This window comes from Hemiscyllium ocellatum, chromosome 23, assembly GCF_020745735.1.
Source record: "Hemiscyllium ocellatum isolate sHemOce1 chromosome 23, sHemOce1.pat.X.cur, whole genome shotgun sequence".
Classification (NCBI taxonomy): domain Eukaryota; kingdom Metazoa; phylum Chordata; class Chondrichthyes; order Orectolobiformes; family Hemiscylliidae; genus Hemiscyllium; species Hemiscyllium ocellatum.
The window spans coordinates 16,178,468-16,204,455 of record NC_083423.1 but is presented as its reverse complement, the minus strand read 5'-3'; the positions used below and the strand labels follow the sequence as shown (position 1 = coordinate 16,204,455).

General features: G+C 42.2%; 1 protein-coding gene across 1 annotated transcript in view; it reads right to left on the bottom strand.

Annotated features, from left to right (window-relative positions):
• lrguk (leucine-rich repeats and guanylate kinase domain containing) overlaps nucleotides 1–25,988 on the bottom strand; it is a 128,434-nt gene that overhangs the window by 74,250 nt on the left and 28,196 nt on the right. Inside the window, exons 8-10 of the mRNA XM_060842526.1 lie at nucleotides 24,727–24,807; nucleotides 18,546–18,632; nucleotides 12,561–12,667 (exon numbers count right to left, since the gene is read on the bottom strand). Of these exons, the coding sequence (XP_060698509.1) occupies nucleotides 12,561–12,667; nucleotides 18,546–18,632; nucleotides 24,727–24,807 (275 nt within the window). The remainder of the gene's footprint in view (nucleotides 1–12,560; nucleotides 12,668–18,545; nucleotides 18,633–24,726; nucleotides 24,808–25,988) is intronic.

Below are 25,988 nucleotides of genomic sequence, written 5' to 3'. Positions count from 1 at the left end.
TGGCCAGGAAGAAGCGGTCCTTGAATCTACTGGTAGCTGATTTCAGGCTTCTGTATATTCTGCATGATGGAAGAGGTTGTAGGAGATCATTACTGGGACGTGAAGGGTCTTTGATGATGTTGGATGCCTTTATGCAGTAGCGAGCTATGTAAATGGAGTACATGGATGGAAGGTTGGCTCCTGTGATGGCCTGGACTGTGCACACCACCCTCTGTGGTTTCCTACAATCCTGGGCAGAGCAGTTTCCATACCAGGCCGTCATGCACCCGCACAATATGCTTGCAATTGTGCATCTGTAGAAGTTAGTGAGGGTCTTTATAGACACAAGCTGAAAAATATGTTGCTGGAAAAGCACAGCAGGTCAGGAAGCATCCAAGGGGCAGGAGAATTGACATTTCGGGCATAAGCCCTTCTTCAGGAATCCTCTTTATAGATACGCCAAATCTCTTGAGCCACCTCAGCAAGGTGTTGTTGTGCCTTCTTCACCATTGCAAGTATGTGGGAAGACTGGGACAGGTTGTTGGTATTGTTACTCCGAGGAACTTGACACTCTCCACCCTCTCGACCTCAGTTCCATTGATGTAGATGGGGGCATGTTCTACTCCTTCCTTACTAAAGTCAATGATCAGTTCTTTAGTCTTGACGATGTTGAGAGAGAGCTTCTTCTCATTGCACCACTTCACCAAACCCTTTATCTCCCTTCTGTATTTTGGCTGGACGTTGTTAGATATCCTTTCTATTAAAGTGGTGTTGCCAGTGAACCAATAGATGGTCTTCATCTGGAATTCTGCAACACAGTCGTGGGTGAACAGTGTTAAGTGTTATTGTGGAAGATATGCAGTTACCTAACTTTATTGACTGCAGTCTGTAGGTCAGAAAGCTGAGGATCCAGTTACAGAGGGCTGAGCCGAGACCAAGATCACAGAGTTTTGAAATCAGTCTGAAGAAGATAATGATGTTTAAGGCAGAGCTGTAGTCAATTAGCAGGATGTAGATATCTTTGTTGCCCAAATGGTCCAGGGATGAATGCAATATAGTTGAATCCCAACTGCCTTCTGGGCAATTAGTGATGGGCATTAAATGCTAGCCTAGCCAGCAATGCCCTCATCCTGTGAATGAATAAAAACTGTGCCATCTTTCTGGTATTAGTTAGTTTGAAAGGTGATGAAATAACTTGTGTAGCCTGTTACAAAATAAAAGAATAAAGACTGGGATAGACAGTGGTGGAGCAAAAAAGCAAAGGCATATGTGTGTGTATGTGCATGTGTGTATGATTGCTTTATGGTGCTGTTCATTGAAGAATTTCCTGCAGCAGATGGCAATACTTCAGCAACTGGTTTTCTGCTGACTTGAAGGCTGTTAAACTTAGTGCTATTACCAGAATCATGAAACAATGTTGCAATGTTGTTAGCAATTTGCTGGATGGGGTCAATCCAGCTGGGGACAGCACCAATAGGAACCCACTTTAGCGGTTACCCACATTAGTCAATATGCCAGATTCTTAAAAGTACAAGATGACAGTGGAACTCAATCAAACTCACTAACTACTTATTCACATTGAGCCTCAGCACTTTCACTTAAATAATTCAACAATACAGCAATGAAACAGATTGATGCATCACTGCTACATATCATTAACTTTTACCTGTCAATCATTACACGTCACAGAGCATGGATTGGACATGTGAAGTTCAGCATATATTGACTGAGGTAGTTTTGACTGAATGCAAGAAGAGCTTTACGAAAGAAATGCAGTGATGGGCCTTATGATGGCCAATAGCCAACTTGTAAACCTCGATTGTGAACAAAATTTTAGCTAAGATTGACTAGTGGCAGATTTGCCTTCAGTTTGCAGATGTTTGTCATTTATATAAATTATTTGGATGAGAATATAGAAAGCACAATTAGTAAGTTTGCAGACAATACCAACATTGGTGGCATAAAAGACAGTGAAGAAGGTTTTGAAAATGTGTTGCTGGAAAAGCGCAGCAGGTCAGGCAGCTGCCTGACCTGCTGCGCTTTTCCAGCAACACATTTTCGGCTCTGATACTCCAGCATCTGCAGACCTTACTTTCTCCTCCAGTGAAGAAGGTTTTCTAAATTTACAAAAGGATTTTGATCAATTGGGTCGAGGAGCTGAAAAATGACAGATGGAGTTCAGTTGGGATAAATGTGAGGCATTGCAAGCAGAGAGGAGCAGGACTTACACAATTAATGGCAGCGCTTTGGGTAGTATTGTAGGTTCAATTACATAATTCTTTGAAGTTAACATCGCATGTAGACAGAGTGGTTAAAAAGGCATTTAATACATTTGCCTTCATTCTTCAGTCCTTTGAATATAGGAAGTCATGTTGAGGTTTTACAGGACATTGGTGAGGCTTCTTCTGGAATCCTGGGTCCAGATCCTGGTCACCCAGTTCTAGGAAGGATATTATCAAGCTGGAGAGGGTTAAGCAAAGAGTTACCAGGCTGCTGCTGGGTATGGAAGGTTTGAGTTATAAAGAAAGGCTGGAAGGGCTGGGATATTTTTTACTGCAGCATAAGAGGTTGAGAGGTGATCTTGTAGAGGTTTATGAAATCATGAGGGGTATCGATTGGATTAATGATAGGTGTCTTTTCCCTAGGATAGAGGATTTCAAGTTTTGGGAGAGGAGAGAGATTTAAAAAATGTTTTACACAGAGGGCGGTTCGTGTGTGGAATAAACTTCCTGAGGAATTGTTGGATGTGGGCACAGTTACAACGTTTAAACAACAATTAGATAAGTACATGAGTGGGAAAGGTTTTGAGGGATATGGGGCAGGAGCAAGCAGGTAGGATTAGTTTAGGGATTATGTTCAGCTTGGACTGGTTGGGCCAAAGGGTCTATTTCTATGCTGAATGACTTTATGGCTCTATAATGCAAGGTCTGAATTGGACAGAGTTTGGAACAAACAGCAGAGGTAATACAGTATATTGCAATTAAACTAGAAGATAAACTAAGAGGTTATGTCAACCTATAAAAAGCACATGAAAGTGTAGCCATTACCTGAGAAATGGTAGAGTACAAATAAATCTAGAAGTAGTAGCCATAAAACATTTGTGCAATATATAATGGTTGACAGGTCAGTCAAAGGTTAAAAATGCCTTTGTTCTGTGTGCTTGAAGCACTGATAATTTTGCCCTGCTGGGAGAAACAGCTATTTTGCAAAGACAAGACTGTTCATTCTTGACTGCATTGGAGAGTGAGTGGACAGTGTGGAAGATTGTTGCAGGTTGCAAGGGGACTTGAATAAACTGCAGAATTTGGTTGAGAGGTGGCAAATGGAGTTCAATGTAGATAAATGTAAGGTAAATAACTTTGGGAACAATAAAAGGAAAGCAGAATACTGGGTCAATGGAAAGATTCTTGGTACTGTGGATGTGCTGAGGAATCTTGGTGTCCATGTACATTGATCCCTGAAAGTTGCCACCCAGATTGATAGTGCTGTTATGAAGGCATACAGTGTGTTAGGTTTTATTGGTATAGGGATTGAATTCGGGAGCCATGATGTCACGCTGCAACTGTACAAAATGCTAGTGCAGTCTCACTTGGAATACTGTGTATAGTTTTGGTGGCCCCATTACAGGAAGAGTGTGGGAGAATTGGAAAAAGTGTAGAGGAGATTTACCAGAATGTTGCCTAGTCTGGAGGGAAGGTCTTATGAGGAAAGGACGAGGGATTTGGGAGAAGACATCTAAGAGGGGATTTAATAGAGACATACAAGATAATCAGAGGATTAGATAGGCTGGACAGTGAGATTCATTTTTCTAGGTTGATGATGTTGGCTTGTACAAGGGGGCATAGCTGCAAATTGAGGGGTGATAGATTTAAGACAGATGTCAGAAGCAGGTTCTTTACTCAAGAGTGGTAAGTGCGCAGAATGCCCTGCCTGCCAATGGAGTTAACTCAGCCACATTAGGGGCATTTAAACAGTCCTTGGATTAGTATCTGGATGATGATGGCATAGTGTAGGGGGGTGGGCTTCGATTAGTTCACAGGTCGGCACAACATTGGGGGCTGAAAGGCCTGTACTGCGCTGTAGTGTTCTATGTCCTATGATTGTCTAATGAGAACTTTGGAGAATAAGAAGCATTAGGTTGGGAGAAAAGGAATCTTGCTGTCCTCTTTCCAAAGTTCAGATAGTGGTTAAAATGGTTCAGCTTCAGTGTTAAAGGTCAGGCATCATAAACATACCACCATGACAATTAATCAAAAATGAGGAAAGCTTGGAATAAAGATCATGGAGGGGAATGTAACTGTTGGCTAATTGTAGTTATAGCAAATTATACCTCATTCAAAAATCACTTGTTAATACCTCTAACAACACTCAAGAAGCAGCCCAGTAATTGGCACTAAATCCACAAACATTCAAGGCCTCTACCACCCATGCTCAGCAGCAGTGCATACCATCTGCTATATTGCAGGAATTCACCAATGCTCCTTAGACAACACTTTTCAAATCCATAGCCTCCACTATCTGGAATGACAAGGACTGCACATATGCCCTAATGGCATTGCGAGTCGATAGCAAATGGACTACATTGATTCAAGAGGGCAGTTTATCGCCACCTTCTCAACAACAAATATGGAGGGCCATAAATGCTGGCCCAACATTGGCACACACATGCCATGAATGAATTATGCCGACCCCTCCACTCCCAGTACATTGCATAGAGAATAACCTCTTTATTCAGACATGTTATAGTAGCAGAAATATTAGAGAATGGTCTATTCAAAATTTCACATCTGTGTTTAATATAATTTTCTTTCCCAGTGCTATTACGTGTTAAAGAACCAAGATGGATAGATGGATTTAAGATAAAAATTACCCATAATTTAACTGAACAGTAAAACAGACAGATGAGATCTGTTGAATGGTCTCCTTCTGTTCCTAAGTTCTCATGAATGTTGGCATTATCTAATCAGCAATAAATCAAAGACCATGCGTTGAAAGAAAAATGGGCAACTATGTTTTTTTTACACAAGTTCTGGTACCACTTTCCTGCCACACCTCCCTCAGGTTCTAATCCTAAGGTTGCAAATGAATGTGACAACATTCCCTTCATTTCAAATGATTTACATACATCTTCCCTTACTGTGGACACCAGCCAGTCCAGAGATCCCACAGAATACAATGCAAGCTGAACAAAACCCCTCAGCAAAAAGTCTGGTTTGTCTTAGTGATCCCCTGTAATATTAGATTGTGAAACTCAAAATGTTTCTTCAGGGTGCCAGCCTACACTCTGGACTTGACTCACAAGTAGGCTTCAGCTGTGGCATTAAGTGGCCAAGGAATCACTTATCAGCTGGCATATCAGCCATTGGTTGTTTGCCAGACTGCGGTTGAGGAAATTTCTGACTTAGCAGTCCTCCCTGCCTTGAACATGTCTGATGTGGTTGACTTTCTTTAGCTAATGAAATGGTTTGGCCCCAAACAAAACTCTGTGAAAACTGGTAAAAGAAGTTCACTCATCCCATTGCAATCTCAGTGCAAAACAAACTTGAACCAGAAGGCCTGTGGAAATTTATTGCTATTTATTCAATTAGGTAATAATGAATGAGAATATCTACCTGACCAGTTTTTAGCCCTCAAACAACATCTTCAGAAAATACTTACCGAGTCACTTCTCACTGCAGTTTGTGGAATGTTGTTATGCACAAATTAGCTGTCACTTCCCTCCCATTTAAACAGTAACTTCATTTCAACAAGTACTTCACTGACTGTAAAGCTAGATGATGAAAAACCTGAAGTGAAGACAGTCTTGGAATAAACACTTTTTCATGACAATCATATCATGTTCCACCATGGCAGATGGTGCAAACTAATGTCATTTAGGGAAGGAAATCTCCTGTCCCTACTTGGGTCTGATCTACAAATGACTCCAGATCCATAACTCTAAATCTCATTGAGTAATTAGGGATACATATTAAATATCAATTAGGGATAAATAATAAATGCTGAAGTAGCCAGCAATGCATATATCCCATGAATAAATTTTAAAAACACAGCAATTGGTGATGCCCCAGTAGCATGAAAGCATAATATGAGCAGAAACTTTTATTTTTCTTTCTGAAGAGCTGCAATGGTTTAGGATACTAAGGTTATCTAGGATACTAAAGTTACCATGAAGGACTATCCTTTTCAACCTCTCCCCTGCCTTGATGTGTGGTGACTCATGTTAACCCACCACTAGTTATCTCTCTCTAATGAGACAGCAGCCCCATGGTCTGGTGGGAAAATGATTTTTTTTTATTTTAATGAATACGCTAATCACAAGGTAGGTACAGATGAGGAAGCCCATCTAAATTAATCTATCCAAACAAAGCTTAAAGTCCCCCATAAGAGCAATAGTTCCAAAACAATTATAACCAGGAGATACAATACATCAAATCCTAAATAATGGAGCTTGATTCTCATGCCGAATTGGTGAGGCATAGCACACAAAGCTTTACTCTGTGTTCAAATGCATTCAGTTCATAGATGGTATTAGTGTCTGGTAGGACCATGCACTTAAGGGGAGTCAGTAGACATACTTAAATGGGACCATCTCGGACATCTCCCTCACCTTCCTGGACCTCTCCATCTCTATCTCCGGCAACCAACTAACCACTGACATCTACTACAAACCCACAGACTCTGACAGCTACCTGGACTACACTTCCTCCTGTAAAAACAAAATCTCTTATTCCCAATTTCTCCATCTCCGCCGCATCTGCTCCCAGAATAACCAATTCCACCAATCCCAGATGGCGTCTTTTTCAAAAACCACAATTGCCCCTCCCATGTGGTCGACAATGCCCTCTAGTGCATCTCCTCCACTACCCGGACCTCCGCCCTTGAACCCCACCTCTCCGATCGCAACAAGGACAGTATCCCCCGGTCCTCACCTTCCACCCTATCAACCTCCAGATACATTGCATCATCCTCCACCACTTTCGCCACCTACTAACAGACCCAACCACTAAGGATATACTTCCCTTCTCACCCCATCTATGCTTCTGAGAGACCCTTTCCTTTGCAACTCCCTTGTCAGATCCATGCCTCCCACCAGCACACACTCAACTTCCGGCATCTTCCCCCGCCAACACAAGTGCAATACCTGTGCCCACACCTGAGCCCTACCTCCATCCAAGGCCCCAAAGGATCCTTCCACTTTGAACAGAAATTTATCTGTACTTCCACACATGTCAGCTACTGTATCCATTGAAATCAATGTAGTCTCCTCTACATTAGGGAGACAAGATGCCAACTTGCATATCATTTCAGAGAACATCTCTGGGACACCCACACCAATCAACCCCACCGCACTGTGGCCGAACACTTTACCTCGCCCTCCCAATCCACCAAGGACGTTCAGGTCCTGCGCCTCCTCCATCGTCAATCCCTAACCACCTAATGCCTGGAGGAAGAACACCTCATCTTCCGCCTTGGAATCCTGCAAACACATAGGATCAATGTGGATTTGACCAGTTTCCTCATTTCCACTCCCCCCATCTTATTCCCAGTCACAAGCCTCCAACTCGGCACTGCCCTCTTGATCTGTCCATCCTTCTTTCCACCCATCCACTCTATCCTCCTCTCTGACCTATCACCTTTTTCCCCCCACCTTCAACCACCTATCACATTCCCAGCTACCTTCCACCCAGCCCCACCCATTTATCTCTCAGCCCCTCTGGCCCACAAATCTCATTCCTGATGAAGGGCTTATGCCCGAAACATTGATTCTCCTGCTCCTTGGACGCTGTCTGATCTTTTCCAGCACCACATTCTCGACTCTGATTGCCAGCGTCTGAAGTCCTCATTTTCGCATACTTAAACAGGTATCAAAAAGTGTGGCACTGGAAAAACACAGCCAGTCAGGCAGTATCTAAGGAGCAGGAGAGTCGACGTTTCGAGCATAAGCTCTTCATTAGGAATGTCCAGCATCTGCAGTATCCACTTTCTCCATACTTAAATAGTCTCAAGCTAACTGAACTAATGTAGATAATCTATTCTTTCCTTCCCACCACTGATTACAACAAGGCCAAAAACATGGGCTCCCCAAGTGTACGGATTGTGCCATGCATCATCAGGAACTGTTTTGTGGTCCTACAGCCATGGTCTCTGACTGACAGAGTCCATTCTCTGGAGAAATCTGCATTCATCCCTTGTGGTTGGAGGGTTTCTAGGCAGAAGATGAGGCGCTCTTCCTCCAGGTGTCGTGTTGCCATAGTCTGCCGATGGAAGATGCCAAGGACCTGCATGTCCTTGGCGGAGTGGGAGGGGGGGCTAAAGTGTTCCACCGCAGGGAGGTTGGGTTGGTTGGTGCGGGTTCCCAGAGATGTTCTCTGAAATGTTCTGCAAGTAGACGGCCTGTCTCCCCAATGTAGAGGAGGCCACATCGAGCACAGTGGATGGATGCACTAAATGATGAGTGTGGAGGTGCAGGTGAATTTGTGATGGATATGGAAGGATCCCTTGGGGCCTTGGAGGGAAGTGAGGGGGGAGGTGTGGGCGCAAGTTTTGCATTTCTTGTGGTTGCAGAGGAAGGTGCCGGGAGTGGAGGTTGGGTTGGTGGGGGGTGTGGACTTGAAGAGGGAGTCGCGGAGGGAGTGGTCTTTCCGGAACATTGATAGGGGAGGGGAGGGAAATATATCCTTGGTGGTGGGGTCTGTATGGAGGTGGCGGAAATGACGAAGGATGATACGATGTATCTGGAGGTTGGTGGGGTGGTAGGTGAGGACCAGCGGGGTTCTGTCCTGGTGGCAATTGGAGGGGCGGGGTTCAAGGGCGGAGGAGCGGGAAGTGGAGGAGATGTGGTGGAGAGCATCGTCGATCACGTCTGGGGGGAGTCTGCGGTCCTTGAAGAAGGAGGCCATCTGGGCTGTACGGTATTGGAACTGGTCCTCCTGGGAGCAGATGCGGCGGGAAATTTCGGACTTTGAAGAAGGAGGCCACCTGGGTTGTTCAGTATTGGAATTCCACTGACACCCTCCTTCGACTGACTGAACTGGTCCTCACTCTGAACAACTTCTCTTTCCAATCCTCCAACTTCCTCCAAACCAAAGGAGTAGCCATGGGCATTCGCAATGGCCCCAGCTATGCCTGTCTCTTCGTAGGATATGTGGAACAGTCCATCTTCCGTAGCTACACTGGCACCACACCCCACCTTTTCCTCCGCTACATCGATGACTGTATCGCCGCTACCTCGTGCTCCCACGAGGAAGTTGAACAGTTCATCCACTTTATTAACACCTTACACCCCCCGACCTCAAATTTACCTGGACCGTCTCAGACTCCTCCCTCCCCCTCCTAGACCTCTCCATTTCTATCTTGGGCGACCGACTCAACACAGACATTTACTATAAACCGACCGACTCCCACAGCTACGTAGATTACACCTCCTCCCACCCTGCCCCCTGTAAAAATGCCATCCAATATTCCCAATGCCTTCGCCTCCGCCGCATCTTATCCCAGGAGGACCAATTCTAATATCGAACAACTCAGATGGCCTCCTTCTTCAAAGACCGCAATTTCCCCTCAGACGTGGTTGACGATGCTCTCCACCGCATCTCCTCCACTTCCCGCTCCTCTGCCCTTGAACCCTGCCCCTCCAATCACCACCAGGACAGAACCCTACTGGTCCTCACCTACCACCCCACCAACCTCCAGATACATCGTATCATCCTTCGTCATTTCCGCCACCTCCAAACAGACCCCACCACCAAGGATATATTTCCCTCCCCTCCCCTATCGCCGTTCCAGAAAGACTACTTTCTCCGTGACTCCCTCGTCAGGTCCATACACTCACCAACCCAATATCCACTCCCGTCAACTTCCCCTGCAACCGCAAGAAATGCAAAACTTGCGCTCACACCTCCCCCTTCACTTCTCTCCAAGGCCCAAAGGGATCCTTCCATATCCATCACAAATTCACCTGCACCTCCACACACATCATTTAGTGCATCCGCTGTGCTCGATGTGGCCCCCTCTACATTGGAGAGACAGGCCGCCTACTTGCGGAACGTTTCAGAGAACACCTCTGGGACACCCGCACCAACCAACCCAACTGCCCCGTGGAGGAACACTTTAATTCCCCCTCCCACTACGCCAAGGACATGCAGCTCCTCTATCACCAGACCATGGCAACATGACGCCTGGAGGAAAAGAACCCTACAACCACAAGGGATGAATGCAGATTTCTCCAGCTTCCTCATTTCCCCTCCTCCCACCTTATCTCAGTCCCAACTCTTGGAATCAGCACCGCCTTCTTGACCTGCAATCTTCTTCCCAACCTCTCCGCCCCCACCCCCTGTCCGGCTTATCACCCTCACCTTAACCTCCTTCCACCTATCGCATTCCCAACGCCCCTCCCCCAAGTCCCTCCTCCCTACCTGTTATCTTAGCCTGCTTGGCACACCTTCCTCATTCCTGAAGAAGGGCTTATGCCTGAAATGTCGATTCTCCTGCTCCTTGGATGCTGCCTGACCTGCTGCGCTTTTCCAGTAACACATTTTTCAGCTCTGATCTCCAGCATCTGCAGAGCTCACTTTCTCCTAGAGTCCATTCTCTACTGGTATTAAAGAGGTCTTGTTAAACCAAATGGTTGGTGCCAGGAAAACAAACCATCACCATGCTACCAATTACATTACCTGCTATAAATGACTCAGGGTGAAGGGATTTTCCTGGCAAGTCACAATTGGTAGCTGGGAAACAGGTAAATGATAGTTTCTGGGAAGGAGTAAATGTCCAGGTTAAACAAAAGGCAGGAGAAAGTGAGAATTGCAGATGCTGGATATCAGAGCTCCTGATGGAGGGCTTTGGCTGAAATGTTGATTTGCCTACTCCTCGATGCTGCCTGACCTGCTGTGTTTTTACAGCACCACACTCTCAACTCTTAAACAAAAGGTAGCCGGGTTCTTTTTATCATTATTTATTGAGGATTAAGCTGGGTTTGGCCATGATGCTTTTTACAATTCAATAATCAATGTTCAAATTGAGGCTTCCAAAATGATTTGATAAAGTACTACATAATGTGTTTAATGGCAAAATTGAAACCCACAGGATAAATGTTGTTGCAGCATGGATACAAAATTGGCGATAGGATGCAAAACAAAGTTTTAGTGGATATTTTTATTGTAGACTGCTAGGAGGCTTACAACAAACTCTCCCAGGATTCAATGCTAGGACCATTGCTGGTTTAGATTCATGGCTTGTGCTTGTGGGAACAGTACAATTTTGAAATGTATGAAAAACCTGAAAGTAAACGCTGAGATTGATCATCATAGTCTTCATCAACCAGGCAGGTGCAATGAGCAGATGCACATCACATGAACATTAATGTAGATGTTAGTCAGAAGAATAAGGAAAGAGAATGCATGCTGAGTGGTGCAATGTTAAAAAACACTATTTCAGCACAAATTTTTGAAGGTGGCAGGACATAATGCGCATATAATATGTACATGAACAAACAAAAATAGGAGTAGTTGTAAGCCATTCAGCCCTATGAGCTTGCTTTGCCAATCCATAAAATCATGGCTGATCTGACTTTGGCCTCAAATTCACATTTTTGCTTACCCCTGAAAATCTGACTCCCTTGTCAGTCAAGAATATATCTTAGTGAGGAACAACAAAAGCAGTCAATAAGACATTTGTTGGGAAGTTATATAAACTAATGTCAAACACTAATTTGACCCCAAGTCCAGTATTTTATCCAATCTGTGTTCCGCAATTAGGAAGCATGTAAAGGCATTGGTGAGAGTGCAGAAGATTCATCAGAATGGTTCCAAGGATGACAGGTAATAGACTAGAGAAATTTACACCATAGATGGCTGTGAATGATCTGACAGAATTGTTTAAAATTAAGAAGTGTTGAGATAGAGAGTTAACAAAAACAAGCTGTTTGCAATGCTGAAGAATTCAAAGCAGAGAGCACAATTTGGCCAAAGAATCAGAGACAACATGACAGGACAATCTCTTGTGCAGCAAATGGTTAACATTTGGAATGTGCGGTCTGAGAATGAATTCAACAGTAACCTTCATTAGGAATCTGATTAATTTTTCTAGGAGAAATGATATTGTCGCAACATGAGGAAAGAGCAAGGAGGTGAGAATAGCTGAAATGCTCTTAGAATGTGCTGGACAAAGCCAATGGGTTAAATGGTCTTCTTCTGTGCTTTACTACTCTACATTATATGAATAAGTTAAAATGCATAACGTTGACAACATATAATCCACAGCATAGATGGAATGAATAAAAGCAATGGAAATACTAAGTCAGTTAGTACACAAGGTCTTTAATGGTATTGCATCAGACATATCAAATTTGGAATGTTTGAAACATCATCCAACCCTGCCTAACTATATCTATTAACAAGAAGGCAATAAACAATTAATAATCCCAAATGCTTTACAACTGAAAGTGGAAGAGATTTTTCAATGAGCAAAAACACCAAACATCTAAATTAGACTAAAGCCAATCCTCATGTGCACAATTTTGCAATGTTTAAGCACCCTCTACAGGTGAAAAATACAAGTTCAGTTAAGGACTTTATACATACCTGTCATAAATCCTCTGAAGTTGCTGAAAACTATACATTATGTGGGTCATGTGGTCATTGGCAGCTACCACTTCAGCTGGAGGGTTATATTTATTGATTGCCAGAACCTGGGAGAGAAAAACTGATGTAAATATATCTTTCATAATCTATTACATTGTTATGCCTCCAAGAATTTTGAGCAAGTGTAGAAACTAATATTACAATGCCAGTCAGTACAGCTGTGATGTAAAAAGAAACATTGAGATTTGGGCTTAAATTTTTCAAAACCTGTTGGTGATAAGGAACTTTAGTTGTTGCTTCAGCACGTTGCAAAAGTGGTCAGAATTTCCTGAAATGTATAGCCATGGGTGAGATAAGATCTCCATTCAATTAAGTTCAGTGGATAGGCATTCAATGCTGGAGCACCAATTAGAGGATTTCCACCTTGAGAGTTGCGTCAGGTTATGATAAACAGAAAAGATCCTTCAAACATGAAGGTGCTTCTCTCCAGATTTTTAAATATTTAAACAAATACAGCAGCCAGGCTGCTACTGCTGTGGCTGGAGGGTGGGAGAGGTTACTCTTGGGCACATCCACGCAAGTAGAGAGATTCGCACAAACATGTTTTCCCTCCCTACTGCCAGCTGGCCACCACTGATCACCAAAGGAAACCCATTCAGTGCAATTTATTGAAAATTCCAAGTATACCTCCATTAATTGGCTTCATCTAAACCCTTAACAGCCCCGACTGCTACCTGCAATGCACCAAGAGATGGATGTAGTTAGCCTTGCTATCCTGGAACAACCTCTGCAAAAGTGGCTGGCACCAGAAAACTGGCATGGCAGCGACATCAGTACTTTAAGTCCCCTCTTCGCTTCCTGGTGACAGTTCAGGATATGGAGTAGGCCATATAAAACTGAGATGAGGAGAAATTTCTTCACCCAGATAGTGGTGAAACTGTGGAATTCTCTGCAATAGAAGGTGGACAAAGCCAAAACATTGATTTTTTTCAGTAAAGAATTAGATTTCGTTCTTAGTGATAATGGGATCAAAGGGCTTGGAGAGAAAGCAAGAACAGGGTACTGAGTTGAATGATCAGCTATGATCATATTGAATGTGAAATAACTTTGGTATCCCATCACCCTTTATTTATATATGGTAAGTCCTTAACACTGATCCAGCTCCCTCACATCCAGCTCTCAGAGTGAACTGGGCATCTGACACTTCGGTTTTTATCTGCCAGCCATCGCTCCTAATTGGACTAGATTAACAACCTCAATCAGGGAACTCATATTCTATGAGGGCCACCTGGCTGGTCTCGTTATAATCAATACAGAACGGCAAAGCAGACCCGAAGGGCCGAATAACTTATTGCTGCTCCTATTTTCTATGTTTATATGTTTCCAGTTCCAACCCAGAAGGGCCTGAAACAGTCTTATTATTCTATGAAACATATAGTCATATAGCTAATAAAAGAGGTAGGCTGCCTATGGTGACATCACAAATCCTGGCCAAAATGGAAATGATTGGGTAATTTTCCCATCAATCATATCAATGGACAGCACTGCTAATAAGTGACTGGTATTAATTTTACACAAATAATTAGTACTATGTAACTATCCTGCACCCCTTCCAACTTTGCTGAATAAATAATCATTCTTTTATAGTGAGTCTCTGATGTCATCAGTTTCTGTTTGCTATAGTTCATAAAGATGGTTACATGAGATTGTTTCCTGTAAGTCCATCTGTAAATCTCTTCACATTGAACTCATTAGCTGACACAGTAGTATTGATACTCACTGTTAGAGTTAATAGTAAATCTTTACTTACAGCTTAGAAACTGACCATTTGGTCCAACAGATCTATGCTCTACACAAGCTTCCTCCAACCCCTCCTTACCTAATACTATTAGGACAGCATTCTATTCCTTTGCCCCTGTGTGTTTAATCTAATTTTCTCTTAAATACATCAATGTGATTTGCCTGAATTATTCTTTGTGATAGTGCATTCTTTGGATGTGTTTCTCAAATTCTTTATTGAGCATACTGCTGGCAATTTGAAACTTATGATCTCTACTTTTGGTTTATCCTTTTAAGCAGTTTTCCATATCTATGGTATCAAATATATTTTTATTACTTAAAAACCTCTTTCAGATTACTACTCAACCTGCTTTGTCTAAAGTCTGTTCAGTCTTTCCTGATACTTATGCCCTCTCAATTCTGGCTAAAATATCTGTCCCTGATCACTGCAGCAGTATTTAAAGACCTTCCCCTTTAATTCACCTTCAAGGTGAAACTTCCACCTCTATCTTAGGAGGAAATTCTGTCTTGGATCCCATTAGTGCCAGCAAGTCTCAGAATCAAGATGTGAGAGTGGAGGATTAAAGTGGAGTGAAGAGCCCTGGGTGAGTAGGCAGCATCTGATGGGCACAGGAAGCTCACAAAGAGAGATCACACCTTTGTCCAACACTAGCTGCCAGTTGCCCGCACAGTGAGGGTCTTTTAATACTACTGGTAAAGTACCTGCAATGGTGATGATATGCCCTTAGGAAGCCATTAGGTGGCCTGGCATCTCTTTACTGCACCCCTAAAATTTCTGATAGGTTGAAGCGGGCAGTGGGAAGGCCACCCTCTGAAGTTTACATGCCTGTCCTCGTGTCAAACCAACAGATGGGAAGCATTAAAGTCACCCCAAACACCCCAAATATGGCATCATATTACATATTCTCGATAGTCCAGTTGATGTACACTAGAGCTCATTGCTTTGTGCAACTAACCCCTCACTGATTAACTATATCTCTGGAACTGCTAAACTATGAAAGCTATTTGGTACACTTTAGAAATATATCTAACCCATATTTCGTTACAGATTCCACATGGCAAACTTTGTGCGAGGGCTTTCCAAGCAATAATGCCACTGTAGGAATCATATTTTGTCAGTTAAAGGTTGAAATTTGAAGAGTGAATTCATACAAAAAATTCAATGAACTGTAAGCAATTTTATTTGTTGTTTCTATAGAAAAATTAATACATAAAATAAATTGCAACTTGCTCAATCAAGTGCCTGACACACAGCCAATGTTTTGAAGAAGGATATTTTATTATATGTTAGTCAGTGCTGCAAATTGCCACATAACTGAGCAGACATTGTTTTGAAAATCTGGAATTAAAATAGAGTATAGTAATGACAGTTGTAGACACTGAACTCTTGGAGTTGGGAACTGCTGAAGTCACTGGACTAATAATTCAAAATTCTGGATTAATGCCCTGTGAGCATGAATTCTAATTGCACCACAGCTGATGTGAAATTTTAATTGAATAAAAATCTGGGATTTAAAAGCTAGCCGAATGGCAACCATGTTACCATTGTTGGTTGTTATAAGGTTCCCACTCCTCAGTGGGAACCTTCAACAGTCACAGAGGGCAGACAGAGTGGAAATGGAGGTCCCAGCCACCTCTGCAGTGTCCTGAGTAAAGATTTCAAAGGGGGTTGTTTCTTCTGTGGCTGGGTGCCTTCTGGTACTACCCTGTATTCTGAGGAAGGGATACCTAAAATGCTAACTAGGAGACCCATTCCTATCATCTAGACTTCAGTACTGAGGACCAATGTCTGAGCCATGGAGCGCACCTCTCCAATAGATCCTAAGGTGGGCTGGACTCCATGACAGCTGCCAACCTGTCGATGAAGGCAGCTAGACAATCGCATGACTCACTGCTTGCTGCAGTTTCATTGCTGCGATGTGGGTCATAGCCTCCCATATATGTCAGCTGCTTCTGTTCCTCCTTATGCATGAGGATGAAATCCTCAAATACTGACACCATACAGTCCTCTCCTGCTTGGGGTTGAAATAGTGGCTGATCTTTGACAGATCTCCAAGTTCTAGCAAACTAGGCCATTTCTTCCTCAGTCAGATGCACAGCTTTATATTGTGAGCTCATACTTTCTAATGCTAAAGTTTTCCACTGAAGTGTCAATATCTGAGCTAATGGGGATGAAGGAGGCAGCCTTGCTAATGCTTCCTCTGTGGCCTCAGTGCTCTCACCCTTAGAGGTGTAGGAGGTAACTTTTAGGGGAGCCAGCCATTTCACACAGGAGATGCTGGCAGTAACTGCAAGGTAAAAGAAAGATAAGGCATAATGACCAGTGATTAGCAGTGATAACCAATGAATGACACTGAGTGGCTCTACTGTGAAGGTTGTAATAGAATGAAGAGTTGACAGGACATGGATGATTTGGCACCGCTGCAAGACTGAACCACTCTTGCCCTGCAAGGGCCATCATTCTCTCCTCCTAGGAGCTTAATGTTGGGCACCCTTCCATTGATACAGACTCTCTCTTCTCTCTTATTGGCTATTTATTCCCATCATGAGAGAAAGAGAGGGATTCAGTGAGATAACAGTGGGTGACACATCTGTTAGAGTTGGTGCAGGTAGGAGAAAGATGAAACTACCTAAGTGAGGCATAGGTGTGCAGAGGGCACGCAGAGTTAGTAATGTGGGAGATTTGGGTGAGGGAGTGGGATAGGTGTTGGTCAGTATGGGCGAGGGAAGACGGTGAAGGTGACAGTGTGAAAGGTAAACCGTAAACCTTGGTGGGAACAGGGTGCAGATCAGAGATAAAGTGAGTGTGAGGTAGAGAAGGGAAGGCACTTATCCTGGTATAGTGAAGAAGGTCTTTGATCTTCTTATGATATTTCTGGCCATTCCTCTAGATCATGAAGATGGCAATGACCTGAGTACTGACCTCAGACCAGATTGCCAGGGCCTGGTGGTATGGCCTCTTCTACCACTTTTCAACGAAGTGGAATCTTTGCACATTCCCTGAACCAGGACCTTTACATTCCTACCAAGGAATCCTGATGCCAATTTCCCTTCTATGACATCTTCTGGAAACATCCTTGACCAAACAGGGAAGCTTCATAATGCCAAAGCTTATCTGGGTTCATAGCAGTTTTTTTAAAGATTGTGGATATGGAAGAGCTGCCAGTCTTTTCGTAGACATCCGCTGACTGGCAAGATGTTCACTGAATAGCAAGTGATGATGTGGGGTTGGAATCGGATGGGAGCGTGTGACAGGGACAAAATAGGTCGTTAATAAGGTAAATTTGACAAGATGGGACAAGAAATCTTACTAGGCCTCACGTCAGAAATCCCTTTACAAAACTCAACAGAACTCACACCAAACACATAAGATTCCATCGAACAATATGATGAGAAACCTTCAAACTGTGGAAAGGCAGAAGGTGTCTCTCTCCCTCTCAATCCCTCTGCAATAAAAATACCCGAAGTCTGAAGAAACCCAGTTATTCTCTCACACCAGTGCTGTAAGCTGTGCCTTTTAACTAATAACTAATAGAATTTGTAGTGTACCAAATATTCTGTAAAGAAGTGAATAAACCTGGAGAGAGTAAATTAAAGAACAGAAAATCATGGCAAGAAAAAGGATCATGTCAGCGAAGCATGTAGTCTGTTGTTATTGAATTCTGTTTCCCAGTTTTATTTTCTATTAACCCTTAAAACTAAACTCGTTTTGTGAATCTGTACATTCTGATTGTGTGTGTCAGGACTTTAAGAGGGAGTTAGAGTCTTAACTAGTGCAGCCATATAGTGACAGTTCATAGTTGTTTATCACTGATTAGAATCTAGTTATTAGCAGTAAATAATAGTTTTTGTTAAGTACAGAAGGAAGAATTCTGCCCATAAGATTTAAAGACTGTTCACTCTGTTGTTAAGAGTGCTTATAAATTAATATTCAAAATCTACAAATAAATTAACACTTTTCAAGCAAATGTAAACTGTGATTACAGAAATAAAATTGTATATGTGAAACAGTTACAGCACATTTTATACAAATAAATTGATGTCAAATAACAAAATAAATTTTAAACAACTGTTTTATCACTGAACTGTGAAGTTACATTACATGATGTAAATTTTAATAATTATGTTTACTTGGTCCTATCAGTATATAATTAAAAACAATTTTCAAGGAATAATTCAATTTACCTTATCAATTGCTTTCACTTTTTTAAGATCCAGCTCAGTCAGCTTCTGCACCATGAACAGGATCCAGTATAAATAATCAGGGTTTTCCTATTGGAGAGAAAAAAAAACAATCTAGAAAGAACTGACTTCATGCAAGGATTGACTTTATTATAATTTAATTAATAAAAAAGTACCTCGAGTGCTGTGTTCAGGAGCAGGAAGAGAAGGATCGACAACCAGGGAGTGCCGGGAAGGTGAATCACTGATTTCAAAACTTACCTCGAGTGTCGGGGCCTCCGTTTTATGTTCAGCAGCAGGAAGAGCAGGAGCGATGACCCGGGGCTGCTGGGAAGGTGAGTAACTGATTTAAAAACTTACCTCGTGAATAGGCAGAGTGCTTGTTGAGCAGAAGCAGACATGGGACCGCCGAGGGAGTGAAGTAATATATTTGGGCAGTTGCGTTCCATGAAACACTACTTGATAGCGTCTCCCACTCATCCTCCTGCTCTAACCAAAAAAAAGAGTTCTGTGCACCAGATTGGTAAGGTAACTAGTTTTTTTGTTTTATTCTTTATTTTTCAGTATTCTCTTTTGGAATTTAGAATAGTGGGAATGGAGGTTTGGGCAGTTGAATGTTCCTCCTGCAGGATGTGGGAGGTAAGGGTCACCACTAGCGTCCCTCCTGACTTCATCGGCAGGAAGTACACCCAACTCCAGCTCCTCGAAAACTGCATTAGGGAATTGGAGCTGGAGCTGGAGCTGGTGCAGGATGAACTTTGGATCATTTGGGAGTTATCGAGAAGAGTTACAGGGAGGTAGTCACACCTCAGGTACAAGAAGAAGGTAGATGGGTTACAATCAGGAAAGAGAACCAGCCGACAGTGCAAGGATCCCCTGTGGCTGTTCCCCTCAATAACAAGTATGCCATTTTGAATAGTGTTGGGGGGCACGGCTCACCGGGGTAAGCCATGGAGTCTGTCCCTGTTGCTAAGAGGGGAAGGAGGGAGAAGAGCAGAGCATTTGTCACTGGGGATTCCATAGTTAGGGGGAGAGAGAGGAGGTTCTGTGGGAATGAGAGAGATTCACTGTTGGTGTGTTGCCTCCGAGGTGCCAGGATTCGTGATGTCATGGACCATGTTTTTGGGATCCTTCAGGGGGAGGGGAAGGGAGGGGGGCAGCCCCAAGTCATGGTTCACATAGGCACTTACAACATACTTAAGAGGAGGAATGGGGATTTAAGACAGAAGTTCAAGAGTTAGGATAGAAGCTTAGAACGAGAATAAACAGAGTTGTTATCTCTGGTTTGTGACCCGTGACACATGCTAGCGAGGTGAGGAATAGGGAGAGAGAAGAGTTGAACACATGGCTACAGGGATGGTGCAGGAGGGAGGGTTTTGGATACCTGAATAATTGGGGCTCATTCTGGGATAGGTGCGACCTCTACAAACAGGATGGTCGACACCTGAACCAGAGGGGTACCAATATCCTGGGGGGACATTTGCTAATGCTCTTCAGGAGGGTTTAAACTAATTCAGCAGGGGGATGGGAACCTGAATTGTAGGTCCAGTGTCCAGGAGGTTGAGAGCAGTGAGGTCGGAAATAAGGTTTCAAGGTCGCAAGAGTGTACCGGCAAGCAGGAAGGTGGTTTGAAGTATGAATACTTCAACATCAGGAGCATCTGAAATAAGGTGGGTGAACTTGCAGCATGGATTAGTACCTGGGACATCGATATTGTGCTGAAAATGTGTTGCTGGTTAAAGCACAGCAGGTTAGGCAGCATCCAAGGAACAGGATGCTGCCTAACCTGCTGTGCTTTAACCAGCAATACATTTTCAGCTCTGATCTCCAGCATCTGCAGACCTCACTTTTTACATCGATATTGTGGCCATTTCAGAGACATGGATAGAGCAGGGTCAGAAATGGTTGTTGCAGGTTCCGGGATTTAAATATTTCAGTAAGAACAGGGAAGATGGCAAAAGAGGGGGAGGTGTGGCATTGTTAGTCAAGGACAGGATTACAGTGGCAGAAAGGACATTTGAGGACTCATCTACTGAGGTAGCATGGGTTGAGGTTAGAAACCGGAAAGGAGAGGTCACCTTGTTGGGAGATTTCTATAGGCCTCCGAATAGTTCCAGAGATGCAGAGGAAAGGATAGCAAAGGTTATTCTGGGTACGAGTGAGTGTAACAGGGTAACTGTTATGGGTAACTTTAATTTTCCAAATATTGACTAGGAATACTGCAGTTTGAGTACTTTAGAAATGTAAGTTTTTGTCCAGTGTGTGCAGGATGGTTTCCTGACACAGTATGTAGACAGGCCAACAAGGGGCAAGGCACACTGGATTTGGTACTGGGTAATGAACCCAGCCAGGTGTTAAGATTTGGAGGAAAATGAGCACTTTGATGATAGTGACCACAATTCAGTTGTGCTTACTTTAGCGATGGAAAGCAATAGGTATAGACCACCACGAAAGAGTTATAGCTGGGGGAAAGGCAATTATGATGCAATTTGGTAAGATTTATGATACATAGGATGGGGAAGGAAATTGCAGTGGATGGGCACAACTGAAATGTAGAGCTTATTCAAGGAGTAGCTACTGCATGTCCTTGATAAGTATGTACCTGTCAGGCAGGGAGGAAGTCGTCGAGCGAGGGAGCCGCTGTTTACTAAAGAAGTTGAAGCTCTCATCAAGAGGAGGAAGAAGGCTTATCTTAGAATGAGATTGAAGGCTCAGTTAGGGCACTTGAGAGTTACAGATTAGCCAGGAGAGACCTAAATAGAAAACTAAGAAGAGCCAGGAGGGGACATGAGAAGTTGTTGGCAGATAGGATCAAGGAAAATCCTAAAGTATATCAGGAATAAAAGAATGGTGAGAGTAAGATTAGGGCCAATCAGTAGTGGGAAGCTGTGCGTGGAGTCCGAGGAGATAGAGGAAGTGCTAAATAAATATTTTTCATCAGTATTCACACTAGAGAAAGATAATGTTGTCAAGGAGAATACTGAGATACAGGCTACTGGACTACACAGGATTGAGGTTCACAAGGAGGAGGTGTTAGCAATTCTGGAAAGTGTGAAAATAGATAAGTCCCCTGGGCAAGCTGGGATTTATCCTAGGATTTCTGGGAAGCCAGGGAGGAGATTGCAGAACCTTTGGCTTTGATCCTTATGTCATCATTGTCTATAGGAATAGTGCCAGAAGACTAGAGGATAGCAAATGTCATCCCCTTGTTCAAGAAGGGAAGTAGAGCCAACCCTGGTAATTATAGACCAAAGAGCCTTACTTTGGTTATGGGTAAAGTGTTGGAAAAGGTTACAAGATATAGGATTTATAATCATCTAGAAAGGAATAAGTTGATTTGGGATAGTCAACACAGTTTTGTGAAGGATAGTTCGTGCCTCACAAAACTTATTGAGTTCTTTGAGAAGGTGACCAAACATGTGGATGCGGATAAAGTAGTTGATGTGGTGTATATGAATTTCAGAAAGGCACTTGATAAGGTTCCCCAGGGTAGGCTATTGCAGAAAATATAGTGGCATGGGATTGAGGGTGCTTTAGTGGTTTGGATCAGAAATTGGCTAGCTGAGAAAAGACAGAGGGTGGTAGTTGATGGGAAATGTTCATCCTGAAGTGGGTGTACAAGGATCTGCTTTTGGGCCACTGCTGTTTGTCATTTTTATAAATGATCTGGATGAGGGCATAGAAGGATAGGTTAGTAAATTTGTGGATGGCACCAAGGTAGGTGGAGTTATGGATTGTGCTGAAAGATGTTGCAGGTTACAGAAAGATATAAATAAGCTGCAGAGCTGAGCTGAGAGGTGGCAATTGGAGTTTAATGTGGAAAAGTGTGAGGTGATCCACTTTGGAAGGAGCAACAGAAATAAAGAGTACTGCTAATGTAAGATTCTTGGTAGTGTAGATGAGCAGAGAGATCTTGGTGACAATGTATATAGATCCTTGAAAGTTGCCACTCAGGTTGATAGGGTTATTAGGAAGGCATATGGTGTGTTAGTTTTTATTGATAGAGGGATTGAGTTTCAGATCCATGTGGTCATGCTGCAGCTGTACAAAACTCTGGTGTGGCCGCACTTGGAGTATTGCGTGCAGTTCTGGTCACCACATTATAGGAAGGATGTGGAAGTGTTGGAAAGGGTTCGGGGAGATTTACCATGATGTTGCCTGATATGGAGGATAGGTCTTATGAGGAAAGGCTGAGGGACTTGAGGCAATTTTTTTAGAGAGAAGAAGGTTGAGAGGTGACTTAATTGAGACATATAAGATATTCAGAGGGTTAGGCAGATTGGACAGTGAGAGCCTTTTTCCTCAGATGGTGATGGCGAGCATGAGGGGACAGAGCTTTAAACTGAGGTATGGACAGATCTCAGAGGTAGTTCCTTTACTCAGAAAGTAGTAGGGACATGGAACGCCCTGCCAACAGTAGTAGATTCGCCAACTTTAAGGGCATTTAAATGGTCATTAGATAAATGTATGGATGAAAATGGAATAGTGTAAGTTAGATGGGCTTCAGATTGGTTTCACAGATTGGCACAACATCGAGGGCCAAAGGGCCTACACTGCGCTGTAGTGTTCTATGTTTATTTGACTGAATGCACAGCCAAGCATTTGCCACATGGGATTTTTTTATGGCTCAACTTTTAATTTTGAATATTTTTTGAGAAGTATTACTGAAAAAGTTTCACATGATCATGGGAAAGAAATTGCATATTCATAGCAAAATTGTTCTTGGTTGCTGCCTAATGATTGTAGTTGGAAGTGAATGTGCTACCGGCATGAGAGGAAAAAAGAAACAGCCTTGGTGCAATGTCTTTAGAGTACGATATTTTAACGATGTTCATTCATTAAAAGGTAGCCAGTTGGTACAGATTGGAAGAGTTGATTAGCACTTGTGGAGTTGGAATATGGGTGCAATGGAAGGGGTTATAAGTACCTAATTTAAAAAGTCAAAGTTAGAATTTATCTGTAGTACACATGAAAACTAAGAGTAAAAAATGCAGATGATTAATAACTTAAGATTCACAGTAAGTTTGTAACACAGATGAGCTGTTAAAAATAGTTCAACATATGTCATAAGCAAACAAAACAAAAATGGACTGCAAATCTGCAACACACCATTTAGAATAAATATATTCATATTATAAATGAGAACATTCTTTACTAATTAAAACATGAGTAGAACCAAATGTTGCAGAAAAACTAAATAACTCAACAATACAATATGAATATTCAGCACAATTTTTTTTTCTGATTACTTTTCTTGTAACAGCATTTAAATGCAAAATTCCTTTTTCTTTTCTGCAGCTTTGGGAAGATCTGGTTGCCCTGGATGTTGTAACATTGGCTAACAAACTTTAGAAAATTATTTTTGTCCCTCTGCAATCGCAGTGCCTTGAAAAGTTCTAAATGTTCTCATAAATTCAATGGAAAGCAAAGGAAAAATGGTGCTGACTGAAGTGAAACAATAATAACAAGGTCTAGGCTTAGATCCCCCTAAATTATTGAACTTCACCATACAGTTCCTCACTTATGCTGACAAGATTCAAAATAGAAGCTTCTGAAATAATAATAATATCAGCGCTAAGGTTTAATTAACTTTGAAGGTGGCCACTGATTCCAATTGTGTCACAGTAATGCTTGATGCTTTTCAGCAGAATTAAAATCCAGGTCTTGACTGCAGTTCCAATATGTAAACAAAGCTCTAGAACGTCATTTTGCTCTAAATTACAGTTATGCACAAAAAAAATCTACAGGATACCTTACGTTTTAATTTAACATTGCTGTTGTGCTTTTTCTATGCTTTCTAATAGCAGGTATTAAATAACTGCTGTGATATTATAGAAGCTTTTAACACCTGATTATGTTTATTTTTTAAACAAACATGACATTTAGTAGGTACAATTTATTATTTTATTCTTTACAAGACATAACTCTAAGTGATAGTCAGCATGAATTTCATCAATTGATTTTGAAAGGAACAATTTGCCTTTTCATAATGATATTTAGAACTTGAGGCAATGATGATACTAAGGTACCTCCTTCCAATAAGTATATCAATAATGCTGAATTTTAGCCAAAGTTTCATTCACATGGCTGCCAAAGGAAGCTTGTCTGTTGAGTTTCATCTTGTTTCCCCCCGCCCCCCCAAACCTATCTCTAAACATTCTCTTCCCCCTCAGCTTTCCAGTACCTGTATTGGATTCCATTGAAGATTCAAGACCCGTAAAAGTTCAAGGCTTTGCATGTGTTTAATTTCATTCAATTCTCTGACCTGACAATAAAACAAAAATCAATACAAGAATAAGGAAATTTTTTAAAGATTTTTATATAGCACTGGATGTCTTAAATTATCAATACTTCACTGTTCACTGTACGCATCCATCAGCGGCTGCAAGCGAAGAAAATGTCATACCAATTTTATTGGCTGCAATTCAACAGAAGAATGATCTAATCCTCCTTAAGTCATCAAGAAGTTACAGGAAGAGGTGCAAAATAATTAAACATCACATCAAGGGCTGGATTTTTGCAGAGGTGGATGCAGGATTCTGGGTGTTAATTTGACTCTAATGAGAAGCAAATAAAGGTTCTGATTTTGATAGAGGTGATGGATTAATTGATGAGAAGTCAGGATTGGCATTCAATTAGTGACCGGGGCCTGGCTGGAGGTGGGACATCAGATATGCAATTCACCTTCTGGTCTGACTCATTTGTGCCTGTTTTAAAAAGAAACGAAAGCTTCTGAATTTTCAAGTTGGTCAGGGCACAGGAACATGTTAGTACAGAATAGAGATGAATTTTAGTGTAACTAAAACATCACTGCTGCGAATAGATTTTCTTCAAAAACATACACGTGTTCCAATGTAACATTTTCCACATTGATGACTGTTCTAAGGCAGGTTAGAGCTGTTCAGCATGACATACTTCCAAATGAATATCTACCCTTGTGAAAAATTCTACATCTGAGGAGGCCAGGGCTTAACTGCTTAATTACGTGTATATGCCCAAATGACAGTAAGGAAAATTTCACTTCCCTGCCCTCCCCCAGTTCTGCCCCACCCTCAAGAAAATCAGCAAGGTTGGGAACGGAAGTGTGGCAGCATCAAGCAGGATGTTGATGTCTTATTTTTATTGCTGGCCTTTATTCTGACCCAATCCTGACAATGAATATCTGGATCCTACTTCTTACAGAAAAGTGCAATAAAATGGCAAGATGATATTAGAAGGGGAATCAAAAATATCTACAATTCCCAGATTATATATTTAAAAGGATAATAAGAAATATAATCAAAAAATTTGTATGGTGGAGTCACTAGATAGATGGGTTCACTAGAATAACCTTTGGCGTGACAGGGTACAACGATGAGATGCTGAGTAATTTGTAATATTGTATCTCATTGAATCAAGCAAGATTATAAGTGGACAAGTGAAGTTAAGGCAAGTGATCAGCAATGA